Raw genomic sequence first — 13,464 nt, 5'->3', positions numbered from 1 at the left:
TCCCACAATCTTTATATCAATTTCTCTCAGTCAATCATCAGTCATTTGTGTAAGTGCTGTGCTTGTTGAATGTCCTTCCTTATAAGCGTGCTGAAAGTCTCTTCAATTTGTTTACAGTGAAATAGCATTGTGTCTGGTCAAACACAATTTTTTCCAAAGGCTATTTGACCCAGTAAAGGGGTCTTTACTATTATTGGGTAGCGGTATTACTTTTGCTTCCCTCCAGGCCAGCGGGCACACATTTTCTAATAGGCTTAGATTGAAGATATGGCAAAGAGGAGTGTCAATATTTTCCCCTATTAACCTCAGTAATTTTCCATCCAAGTTGTCAGACCCCGGTAGGTAATTCAAAATGTACAATGCCTGTCTTTCATAATTTGATCAGTTATACTGGTGTATTGTCAGCATTTGTTGCTGACATGTCATTCCTAAGTTTGCTAATATTGCCAATGAAAAAAATCATTAAAGTAATTGGCAATATCACTGGGTTTTGTAATGAATGAGCCATCTGATTCAATGAATGTTGGAGCAGAGTTTGCCTTTCTGCCCAAAATTTCATTTAAGGTGCTCCAAAGCTTTTTACTATCATTCTGTCATTTGTCTTTGTTTCATAGTATAGTCTTAGTTCTTCTTTTTATTCAGTTTAGTCACATGATTTTTCAATTTGCAGTACGTTTACCAATCGGTTCTGCAGCCAGACTTATTTGCCATTCCTTTAGCCTCATCTCTCTCAACCATAAACATTTTCAATTCCTCATCAACCCACAGCGATTTGACAGTTTTTACAGTCATTTTCTTAATGGGTGCATGCTTATTAGCAGTGGTGGAAAAAGTACCCAATTGCCAAAATGAGTAAAAGTAAAGATAAGAGAATGACTCAAGTAAAAATGAAAGTCAACCAGTAAAATACGACTTGAGTAAAAGTCTCAAGTATCAAAAGTAAAAGTATACATTATTTCAAAATCCTTATATTAGGCAAACCAGATGGCACCATTTTATTTTTTTAAATTTTATTTTATTTTATGGATAGTCAGGGGCACACTCCAACACACTAGAGTCTGCCAGATCAGAGGCAGTAGGGATGACCAAGGATGTTCTCTTGATAAGTGCGTGAATTGGATCATTTTCCTGTCCTGTTAAGCATTCAAAATGTAATGAGTACTTTTGGGTGTTAGGGAAAATGTATGGAGTAAAAAGTACATTATGTTCTTTAGGAATGTAGTGGATTATAAGTTGTCAAAAATATAAATAGTAAAGTACAGACTTAAGTAGTATTTTAAAGTATTTTTACTGAAGTACTTAATACCACTGCTTATTAGTAACTGGAATAAGCAATTTTATAAATGTGTTAAGTGCAGCGTTTGGTTGCTCTTCATTCACACCACAGACCAACAAATATTCTTTACAGCAACAACATAGGAATCGCTACAAAACGTATTCTATGACCTCTTATACACTATATTAGGCCCAGGCTTTTGAACTTTGGTTTTCCTAGATATGGCTACTATATTGTGATCACTACATGCGCTGGATTTGGATACTGCTTTAAAGCTAATTTCTGCAGCATTAGTAAAGATGTGATCAATACATGTTGATAATTTCATTCCTGTGCTGTTTGTAACCACCCTGGTAGATTGACTGATAACCTGAACCAGGTTGCAGGCACAGGTTACAGTTTGAAGTTTTCTCTTGAATGGGAAGCCTGATGAAAGCCAGTCAATATTTAAATCACCCAGAAAATGTACCTCTCTGTTGATATCGCATACATTATCAAGCATTTCACACATGTTATTCAGATACTGACTGATAGCACTTGGAATAGCAGATTCCCACTAGAATAGGCTTTAGGTGAGGCAGATGAACCTATAACCATATCACTTCAACAGTATTTAACATGAGATCCTTTCTAAGCTTCACAGGAATGTGGTTCTGAATATAAACACCTCCACCTTTGGCATTTCTATATTTTCTGTAGATGTTATAAACTTATTGCTACCACTATCATCAAAGGTATTATCTAAGTGAGTTTCAGAGATTGTCAGAATATGAATGTCATCTGTTACTAGTACATTTTTGATTTCATGAACCTTCTTTCTTAGGCTACATACAGTTGAAGTCGGAAGTCTACATACACCTTAGCCAAATACATTTAAACTCAGTTTTTTCACAATTCCTGACATTTAATCCTAGTAAAAATTCCCTGTCTTAGGTCACCATGTGAAATGTGAAATGTCAGAATAATAGTAGAGAGAATGATTTATTTCAGCTTTTATTTTTTTCATCACAGTCCCAGTGGGTCAGAAGTTTACATACACTCAATTAGTATTTGGTAGCATTGCCTTTCAATTGTTTAACTTGGGGCAAATGTTTCGGGTAGCCTTCCACAAGCTTCCCACAATAAGTTGGGTGAATGTTGGCCCATTCCTCCTGACAGAGCTTGTGTAACTGAGTCAGGTTTGTAGGCCTCCCTGCTCGCACACACTTTTTCAGTTCTGCCCACATATTTTCTATAGGATTGAGGTCAGGGCTTTGTAATGGCCATTCCAATACCTTGATTTTGTTGTCCTTAAGCCATTTTGCCACAACTTTGGAAGTATGCTTGGGGTCATTGTCCATTTGGAAGACCCATTTGCAACCAAGATTTAACTGATGTCTTGAGATGTTGCTTCAATATATCCACATAATTGTACTCCCTCATGATGCCAGCTATTTTTGAAGTGCACCAGTCCCTCCTGCAGCAAAGCACCCCCACAACATGATGCTGCCACCCCGTGCTTTATGGTTGGAATAGTGTTCTACAGCTTGCAAGCCTCCCCTTTTTCCTCCAAACATAATGGTTGTCATTATGGCCAAACATTTATTTTTTTGTTTCATCAGACCAGAGGACATTTCTCCAAAAAGTACGATCTTTGTCCCCACATGCAGTTGAAAACCGTAGTCTGGCTTTTTTATGGCAGTTTTGGAGCAGTGGCTTCTTTCTTACTGAGCGGCCTTTCAGGTTATGTCGATTTAGGACTCGTTTTACTGTGGATATAGATACTTTGTACCTGTTTCCTCCAGCATCTTCACAAGGTCCTTTGCTGTTGTTCTGGGATTGATTTGCACTTTTCGCACCAAAGTACGTTCATCTCTAGGAGACAGAAGGCGTCTCCTTCCTGAGCGGTATGACGGCTGCGTGGTCCCATGGTGTTTATACTTGCGGACAATTGTTTGAACAGATGAATGTGGTACATTCAGGTGTTTTGAAATTGCTCCCAAGGATGAACCAGACTTGTGGAGGTCCACAATTTTTTTTCTGAGGTCTTGGCTGATTTCTTTTGATTTTACCATGATGTCAAGCAAAGGGGCACTGAATTTGAAGGTAGGCCTTGAAATTCATCCGCACTCCAATTGACTCAAATTATCTCAATTAGCCTATCAGAAGCTTCTAAAGCCATAACATAATTTTCTGTTAAAAGGCACAGTCAACTTAGTGTATGTAAACTTCAAACCTACTGGAATTGTGATACAGTGAATTATAAGTGAAATAATCTGTCTGTAAACAATTTTTGGAAAAATTATTGTGTCATGCACAAAGTAGATTTCCTAACCAACTTGCCAAAACTGTAGTTTGTTAACAAGAAATTTGTGGAGTGGTTGAAAAACAAGTTTTAATGACTCCAACCTAAGTGTATGTAAACTTCCGACATCAACTGTATGTTAACATGGTCTATTTTCAGAACTTTTCTGGGATGCTTGATTGTTTTCATTGCTTTACTTGGAAGCAAAGCAGAAGTAGACATGCTCATGTGATTTATGTTATTGCAGGGTGAGCTGCACACAGTGGACTTCCTGCTAGGGCACACCGCCTTAGTGCTAACAGTATAACTCTGGTTCATAGGCAAATGATTACTGCATACAATAGTTGCAGGACCAGCAGGGACATTCAGGGCAGTTAGAGGGACATAATTTAGGTTACTTACATTGTCTTCCAATGCCCCTGGGAAAATGTACATTTTCCGAAGTATTATGATAACTCAGTGAAACAATGGTAGGGATTAACTGAGCTAGGCTTGGGTCATTGATAAGTCATTGTCTAAAAGCAGCCTTATAAGGCTGTGAAAGGATCCAGGAACCAAAATGATTTGGGTGGATCCCATCCTCCTTATGAAACAAGCTTTGTTTCCAGAAGGTATCAAAACTGTCAATAAATGTTACACCCACAGAGCTGGAATAGTCTCATAGCCAATTATGGAGGACTAAAAGTCTCCTGAAACGTATAATGTCAAGATTTAGGGGAGGCCCAGAGCCAGATATTATGGGGTGTTTGTTGGTGTCAAGCAGAGACCCAATCAGTTCTTTAAAATCCATATTCAGCTGTTCTGAGCTGCATGTCAGCAATCAAGTGTAAGATATATAACTTCCAAAATACAGAAATACAGCAGGCATGAATCATACCGGCAGTGTTTCTGTATTTTTTAAGTTAAATATCTTGAATATTTTATTGCTGACATGAAAACCATTTTGGGACTATATCAACAATGGACTAATGAAATGAATACCAAAATATAGTTTCAGGGTGGAATTTTACTTTAAGTATAATTAAACCATTAAATAAAATAATCACATTTTAAAGAGGATTTTGTTTTCAATTGCAGGGGTTTGATTTGTCAACTCGTCTTCCATATGCACATGCTTAATGTTTCCTTATGTCACAGGATAAAAACAAGCTACATGGGCTCTGGAAAAAGTACATAGAACTATACAGAAGGTAGAATATTTGAGTAAACATCCTGAAAATGAGGATATAGTTTATGGCTCAAATGTTTAGAGTAAACCACCTTTAACTGGTTTCACATTGGGATTAATTTTTCGTTTGTGATGCTGCTGCAAATATGTACAAAAGAATTGCCAAAGTTTTTTTGCTAGATCTGTGTTTTAAGCCTACGGTATCACATTATCTTGTGGACTTTTATGGCAGCAGTATTGTATTGACATTTAATGCGTTTGTTGACACTGCTCATTTTAAATCCTGCTAGAACATTTCCTCCTATACACATTTAATAGCGCACTGGCCCGAAACTAATGAAAACAGATCGTGTGTTGGAATACAACACTGCAATATTGCAAACAAAAGCATGTGTCAAATCAACATGCTAACACTCACAGGTAAACCTGGACTTAAAGCTTGTGAGCAAGGTCCACTGAGATAAGAGAGACCACAACTGACGTAGACTTGGTTTATGTTACAGAGAAGGGAGGTATCAGTTTACAGCACTCCAGGCAGCCGTTGACCAGGAAGACGGGGCTCGACTGAACTACAGGAGTTGCGAGTATGTTTCAGAGGAAAATGGAGAAGAAAGGCACACATGGATTTGGCTTGAGATTTCTCACATTGCTCTGCCTGATAACTGCTCAACATGCTGGGGCGGACATGCTATTTACGAAAGCGATCGTTCAAACGCGTTACTTTAACACAAGTGACAACCAAACGGTGTTACAGAGCTGTGAGTGTGGATTATATGGGCTCCACTCTTCTGTCACCTCGGTTTCCGGAGAGGTGATTCTTCCTAATTCAAATCCCTTAGCCTGTGGTCTCCAGATAGGCTTTAACAGCTCAGAGCTGTGGATCGCACTTATTCAGAGGGGGAACTGCACCTTCGCTGAGAAGATCAAGACTGCTGCTGAAAGTGGAGCCACTGGTGTGGTTATTTACAACCTTCCTGGTACAGGCGACGAGGTAACGCCCATGGTGCACCATGGTGAGTGATTCGGTTACCTTCCAATTGGTAGTGCTTCAGCCTTTTTGTTTTTCTATTCCTTACAGAATTGCAAGCTTAATAACTAACTAGAAAATGCCATTTACTTAAGTAAACTGAATTAAATGTGGTTACACTGATGCACATTTGCAACAATGTACATATGTGAGAGTGGATTCTCGGCCCTCACTAGCATGAAAACTAAATGCAGGCACAGACTGTGTGGAAAATGATTTAAGACTGAGACTTTCCAATACAACCCAACATGGCAGAGTTATGTGCATCCTTTCAAGCACACCCTGTGGTGAGTTTAAAAAAAATGGAGGTAGTTTTGTTATCAACTGTAACGGCCATTGGTGGAAGAAGGTGAGGACCAAGGTGCAGAGTGGTACATGTTCATATTATTTATTCGAAACTGAACACTAAAATGCAAAACAACAAAGAGAACAACCGAAACAGTTCTGTCTGGTCCAGACAAAAACAGAAAGCAACTACCCACAAAAACCCAGTGGGAAAAGCTACCTAAGTATGGTTCTCAATCAGAGACCACGATAGACAGCTTATTTTATTTTATTTATTTCTTTTTAAATTTAACCTTTATTTAACCAGCAAGGGCTCATTGAGATTAAAATCTCTTTTTCAAGAGCGCCCTGGCCAAGATAGGCAGCACCAAGTCATTACAAAAAAATTACAGACAGACAACATGAAAAACTACAAGGAATCTAGTAAAAACCATTGAATTCACAAGAGTATAAAACAGCAAATTAAAAACATTGACAGGTCAGGGAATCAGCCTCAATCCTTCATTAGTGATTTAAAAACACCAATCGGGACAAGTTCTTCCAGTTTAAAAGTATTTTGTAAGGTGTTCCAAGACTATGGCGCAGAGTACATAAAAGCCCTTTTACCAAATTCAGTTCAGACATTTGGAACAGTTAGCAGGATAAAGTCCAGCGAACGAAGGGAGTACCCACCACATTTCTGAACAATAAAAATGCACAAATAAAAAGGTAATAAACCCAAAATGGCTTTGTAAATAAAAGTATACCAGTGACTGAGCCTACGAGTGACTAGAGAAGGCCAGCCAACCCTGGTATATAAAGTGCAGTGGTGTGTAAGGGTTTTGCAGTTTAAAATAAATCTCAAAGTGCCATGGTAAAGTGTCAATTGATCTCAAAAACTGAGTGGAAGCATTCATATATAAAATATCCCCATAGTCTAGTAAAGGCATAAATGTAGCTGACACTAGCCTCCTTCTGGCTTCAAAAGAAAAACAGACCTAATTCTTAAAATAAAATCCCAATTTCAGCTTAAATTTTTTTGTAAGTTGTTGAATATGCAATTTAAAAGAGAGGCCATCATCAATTAAAATTCCAAGATATTTATATGAGGTTACAACCACAATCTCCTTGCCCTGACAGGTGAAAGGTTCAGAGGTATATTTCTTGCATTAGAAAACACCATTAGTTTGGTTTTGTCAGTATTGAGGATAAGCTTCAATTGACACAAGCTTCAATTGACACAAGGTATGTTGGACAGTATAAAAAGCAGTTTGCATGTTCTGGAAAGATTTTGTAAGAGACGAGGCACAACAGTAAATAACAGTGTCATCAGCATAAAAATGAAGTTGTGCATTTTGGACATTTTTGTCTAAATCATTTATATAAATAGTGAATAAGAGAGGACCAAGTACAGAGCCTTGGGGCACACCATTCAAGACAGACAATTTAACAGACATAAGCCCATCAAATTGAGTGCACTGAGTTATATCAGTCAGATAGTTAGCAAACCATGCAACTGCATGCTCCGAAAGACCTACACTCGACAGCTGCCTCTGATTGAGAACCACACCTGGCCAAAATTTTACAAAATACAAAACATAGAAAATGAACATAGAATGCCCACCCTAGTCACACCCTGGCCTAACCAAAATAGAGAATAAAAGCCTCTCTATGGCCAGGGCGTGACATCAACAAAAAAATTGGTTAAGTATGTGTCCAAAGAAACTGAAATATTTCCTGAGCTTTCTTATCCTAGATACAGGACAGACAATGCGACTGTCTTTTTACCATTTATGAATGTGTTATTTAATGCGTTTCTGTGGGCAAGAGTAGTAAAGGTACATTTTTTGGGGGATACCTACATGGGTCCTAAAATTCTAAATCAAATAGCTAAATGATCCATGGTATGACCACCTTAAAATAATTCACAAAGGCTTAGACTTTCAGGTTGTGGTTCAACTGGTGGAAGACTAGTAGTGACCGGAATTTTTACCATTCAAGTCACTGAAATGCATTGGGATTTATGGAAATACCGTGGTAGTGTGAAAAGTATAAGTAGTATCAAAAGGTTTGTCAAGCAACAGTGCCCGTCTACACATTATAAAGTTGTTTTGGTAGCTTGAACGGTTAAAGACCAGTGGCGTATCCAAATACTTCCCATTCAAATCTAATCAAATTTATTTGTCACATACACATGGTTAGCAGATGTTAATGCGAGTGTAGCGAAATGCTTGTGCTTCTAGTTCCGACAATACAGTAATAACCAACGAGTAATCTAACAATTCCAAAACTACTACCTTATACACACAAGTGTAAAGGGATAAAGAATATGTACATAAAGATATATGAATGAGTGATGGTACAGAACGGCATAGGCAAGATGCAATCGAGTACAGTATATTCATATATATTTTTTTACCTTTATTTAACCAGGCAAGTCAGTTAAGAACACATTCTTATTTTCAATGACGGCCTGGGAACAGTGGGTTAACTGCCTGTTCAGGGGCAGAACGACAGATTTGTACCTTGTCAGCTCGGGGGTTTGAACTCGCAACCTTCCGGTTACTAGTCCAACGCTCTAGCCACTAGGCTACGCTGCCGCCCTCTCATATGAGATGAGTAATGTAGGGTATGTAAACAAAGTGGCATAGTTTAAAGTGGCTAGTGATACATGTATTACATAAACATTTACATTTACATTTAAGTCATTTAGCAGACGCTCTTATCCAGAGCGACTTACAAATTGGTGCTTTCACCTTATGACATCCAGTGGAACAGCCACTTTACAATAGTGCATCTAGGTCAAAGATGCAGTAGATGATATAGAGTACAGTATATACATATACATATGAGATGAGTAATGTAGGGTATGTAAACATTATTATTATTATTATATTAAGTAGCATTGTTTAAAGTGGCTATTGATATATTTTACATTAATTTACATCAATTCCCATTATTAAAGTGGCTGGAGTTGAGTCAGTGTGTTGGCAGCAGCCACTCAATGTTAGTGGTGGCTGTTTAACAGTCTGATGGCCTTGAGATAGAAGCTGTTTTTCAGTCTCTCGGTCCCTGCTTTGATGCACCTGTACTGACCTCGCCTTCTGGATGGTAGCAGGGTGAACAGGCAGTGGCTTGGGTGGTTGTTGTCCTTGATGATCTTTTTGGCCTTCCTGTGACATTGGGTGCTGTAGGTGTCCTGGAGGGCAGGTAGTTTGCCCCCGGTAATGCGTTGTGCAAACCGCACCACCCTCTGGAGAGCCTTGCGGTTGTAGGCGGTGCAGTTGCCGTACCAGCTGGTGATACAGCCCGACAGGATGCTCTCGATTGTGCATCTGTAAAAGTTTGTCAGGGTTTTGGGTGACAAGCCAAATTTTTTCAGCCTCCAGAGGTTGAAGAGGTGCTGTTTGGCCTTCTTACCATTTCAGTTTGTACGTGATGTGTATGCCGAGGAACTTAAAACTTTACACCTTCTCCACTGCTGTCCCATCGATGTGGATAGGGGGGGTGCTCCCTCTGCTGTTTTCTGAAGTCCACAATCATCTCCTTTGTTTTGTTGACGTTGAGTGAGAGGTTATTTTCCTGACACCACACTCCGAGTGCCCTCGCCTCCTCCCTGTAGGCTGTCTCATCGTTGTTGGTAATGAAGCCCACTATTGTTGTGTCGTCTGCAAACTTGATTATTGAGTTGGAGGTGTGAATTGCCACACAGTCATGGGTGAACAAGGAATACAGGAGGGAGCTGAGCACGCAACCTTGTGGGGACTCTATTTTGAGGATCAGCGAAATGGAGGTGTTGTTTCCTACCTTCACCACCTGGGGACGGCCTGTCAGGAAGTCCAGGACCATATTGCACAGGGCGGGGTTGAGACCCAGGGCCTCAAGCTTAATGATGAGCTTGGAGGGTACTATGGTGTTGAATGCTGAGTTATAGTCAATGAACATTATTCTTACATAGGTATTCCTCTTGTCCAGATAGTATAGGGCAGTGTGCAGTGTGATGGCGATTACATCGTAGGTGGACCTATTGGGGGCGGTAAGCAAATTGAAGTGGGTCTAGAGTGACAAGTAAGGTGGAGGTGGAATGATCCTTGACTAGTCTCTCAAAGCACTTCATAATGACAGAAGTGAGTGCTACGGGGTGATCCTCATTTTGTTCAGTTACCTTTGCCTTCTTGGGTACAGGAACAATGGTGGCCATCTTGAAGTATGTGGGGAGAGCAGACTGGGATAGGGAGAGATTGAATATATCCGTAAACACATTGGTATTTATGCAAATGTTACCAACCTGCTCGATTCGGTCTAATGTAGCGAAATTTGGAATTGTGTTTTTTACATTGGATAAAAGTAGAGACTCAGAGATAGAAAATGGTATATAATACACTACAGTTGAGGAACAATGGTAAGGTAATTCTGCTTTGATAGTTCATAAACTTGTTACCCCACTATTGAGAAAATGTCCCTTGAATATTTTGGTACAGCACACCTACTGGAGAGCTCTTTTTTGTCAACACCAGGTATTGCCAAACTGGGGTACGTGCAATGCCGTCGGGGGTACGCCAGATAAAAATGTGATTCACATTTTCAAACAGTACATTTGTATTTTCCAACGGGGGTATACATTCGGGTGAGTTTTTTCTCTCGCCTGAGTAGCCTCGTTTCACTGCCAAAAAGAAAATTAAACCATTTAGTGTTCAGCGAAATAACAACACAATGTCAAATACAGGTAGTCTAGTCAAATAATGAACATCCAATCACATGAACCATTACTCTTTCGCGGGAAAACTTCACTCTTGCGGAGACATTTAGAAACAACACATGACCATTTGAAAAATAAGCCACAGGTTTTTTTTAGCTAGAATAAAGACGACTTTTGAGTAGTAAAACATGTATAAAAGCAACAGATACTATTAATAAGAAGGGGCTAGAAGCGTCTTATATGGTAAGCTACCGAGTGGCTAGGACAGGCAAGCCCCATACTATTGTGGAGGACTTAATTATTCCTGCTGCCGCGGATATGGCTGGGACAATGATTGGGGAAAAGGCCCAAAAAACTATACAGACAATGCCTTCATCAAACAACACTGTTTCATGACGCATCAGGGACATGGCAGGAGATGTTTTGAAACAATTACTTCTTTGCATACAAGCCAATGAATTATATGCGTTACAGCAGGATGAGTCAACAGACGTGGTGGGCCTGGCACAGCTCCTGGTATATGACCGTTACATTTATGGGGGTCAATTAAGGAAGACATCCTCTTCTGCAAACCACTGGAAACAAGGACAACATAAGAGGATATTTTTAAAGTACTGGACAGCTTTGTGACATCAAATTGACTTTGGTGGTCAACATGTGTTGGTATCTGTACTGATGGCGCAAAAGCCATGACAGGGAGACATAGTGGAGTGGTAACGCGCGTGCAAGCAGTTGCTCCCGATGCCACTTGGGTACACTGCAGCATCCACAAGAGGCTCTTGCTGCCAAGGGAATGCCTGACAGCTTGAAAGACGTTTTGGACACAACAGTGAAAATTGTTAACTTTGTTAAAGCAAGGCCCCTGAACTCTCGTGTATTTTCTGCATTATGCAATGATATGGGCAGTGACCATGTAACGCTTTCGCAACATACAGAAGTGCGCTGGTTATCAAGGGGCAAAATATTGACACGTTTTTTTTAAATTGAGAGATGAGCTTAAAGTTTTTTTTCTCACTTGTCTGGCCACTTGCATGACGACGAGTTTCTCACACGACTGGCCTATCTGGGTGATGTTTTTTCTCTCCTGAATGATCTGAATCTAGGATTACAGGGACTCTCCGCAACTATATTTAATGTGCGGGACAAAATTGAGGCTATGATTAAGAAGTTGCAGGTCTTTCCATGATGGAATTATTTTTGTGTGTGCAAATGAACAAGCTTACGGACAATGTCAAATGTGATAACGAAGCACCGGAGAGAGCTGGGTGCGCAATTATGCAGGTACTTTTCCGAAACGGACGGCACAAACAACTGGATTCGTTATCCCTTTCACGCCCTGCCTCCAGTCCACTTACGGATATCTGAACAAGAGAGCCTCATCGAAATTGCAACAAGCGGTTCTGTGAAAATGGAATTTAATTAGAAGCCACGGCCAGATTTCTGGATAGGGCTGTGCTCAGAGTTTCTTGCCTTGGCAAATTGCGCTGTTAAGACACTGATGCCCTTTGCAAACACGTACCTATGTGAGAGTGGATTCTCGACCCTCACTAGCATGAAAACTAAATACAGGCACTGACTGAGTGTGGAAAATTATTTAAGACAGACTCTCTCCAATACAACCCAACATTGCAGAGTTATGTGCATCCTTTCAAGCACACCCTTCTCATTAACCTGTGGTGAGTTATTCACAATTTTTGATGAACAAATAAGGTTTTATATGTAAGATTGCTAAATAAAGAGCAAAATGATTGATTACTATAATATTGTTATTTGTGCCCTGGTCCTATAAGAGCTCTTTGTCACGTCCCACAAGCCGGGTTGTGACAAAAACTCACACTCTTTCTTATTTTTAATAAATGTATCGTACAGTATGTGTATGGCAGGCTTACATTGATGTTTGGGAACCACTGGTCTATGCCCATTCAGCATCATTCACACCCTCTTCAGCCTAAACCCCACCAATCTCTTTAAGGATTCATATGTGAGGCCATGTGCTAAACAGAGTGAGTACGGTAGTGTAATAAACAACCAAAGATTTCAAGACTAAAGACTGTTTTATAATACGTCTACATTATACACATGTCTGTAGACAGTCGCAGTGACATCTATTGTTGTCTGTTATCAAACTTGTCATGATCGCTATAAAAAAAGTATAAACCCAAATACGACAGACTGCATGACATCAGCAGCCTGGTGGTCCAAAATAGCTTTAATGTTGTATTTTAACACCAATAAACCCATCCGTTTAAAAATGAATTTAGTATATGTCAATCTAGCAAACCAGGCAAGTAACTTTCTAAACAATGATTTGGTTTGTTTCTGGCTTGTTCGCTAGCAAACGTTAGCTCGCTAGGTAGTTCAAATAATAACAATATCATAGCTGACAAAGTTTTAACTTCAGCATATTTTTATTGATTATTACAGGAAAATGAACTCACAACAATAGTATTATTTAAAAGTTAATGGCAAGCAAATTACAAAATATAGCCAACGATTGTGAGTGTGACAAAATAAAAGCAGGGCATTCTACCCGAGAATTTTTTTACTTGGACACTGTCTCGTTGACCTAACATTATGTCCTAATTTGACTTTGGTCCAGGTCATGTTGTTCTTCACATTACGGTCTCTGGAAAACACACGCAAAATCAAATAAAATCTGTTTATTTGCCACATGCACGGGATACAGAAGGTGTAAACGGTACAGTGAAATGGTTACTTGCATAGTGGATTATTTTGTTTAGAAATG

The 13,464-nt window shown here is 39.5% G+C and overlaps 1 protein-coding gene across 1 annotated transcript in view; it reads left to right on the top strand.

Moving 5' to 3' along the window:
• The first annotated feature begins 5,243 nt into the window (after positions 1-5,243).
• The window catches only part of rnf128a (ring finger protein 128a), a 35,213-nt gene continuing 26,992 nt past the window's right edge, over positions 5,244-13,464 (top strand). The window contains exon 1 of the mRNA XM_029628095.2: positions 5,244-5,741. Within this exon, the coding sequence (XP_029483955.1) occupies positions 5,315-5,741 (427 nt within the window). The 5' untranslated portion in view covers positions 5,244-5,314. The remainder of the gene's footprint in view (positions 5,742-13,464) is intronic.

Source organism: Oncorhynchus nerka, linkage group LG22 (assembly GCF_034236695.1).
Source record: "Oncorhynchus nerka isolate Pitt River linkage group LG22, Oner_Uvic_2.0, whole genome shotgun sequence".
NCBI classification, from domain to species: domain Eukaryota; kingdom Metazoa; phylum Chordata; class Actinopteri; order Salmoniformes; family Salmonidae; genus Oncorhynchus; species Oncorhynchus nerka.
The sequence above is the reverse complement of the archived record's forward strand: the minus strand, read 5'-3'. Positions and strand labels throughout refer to the sequence as shown.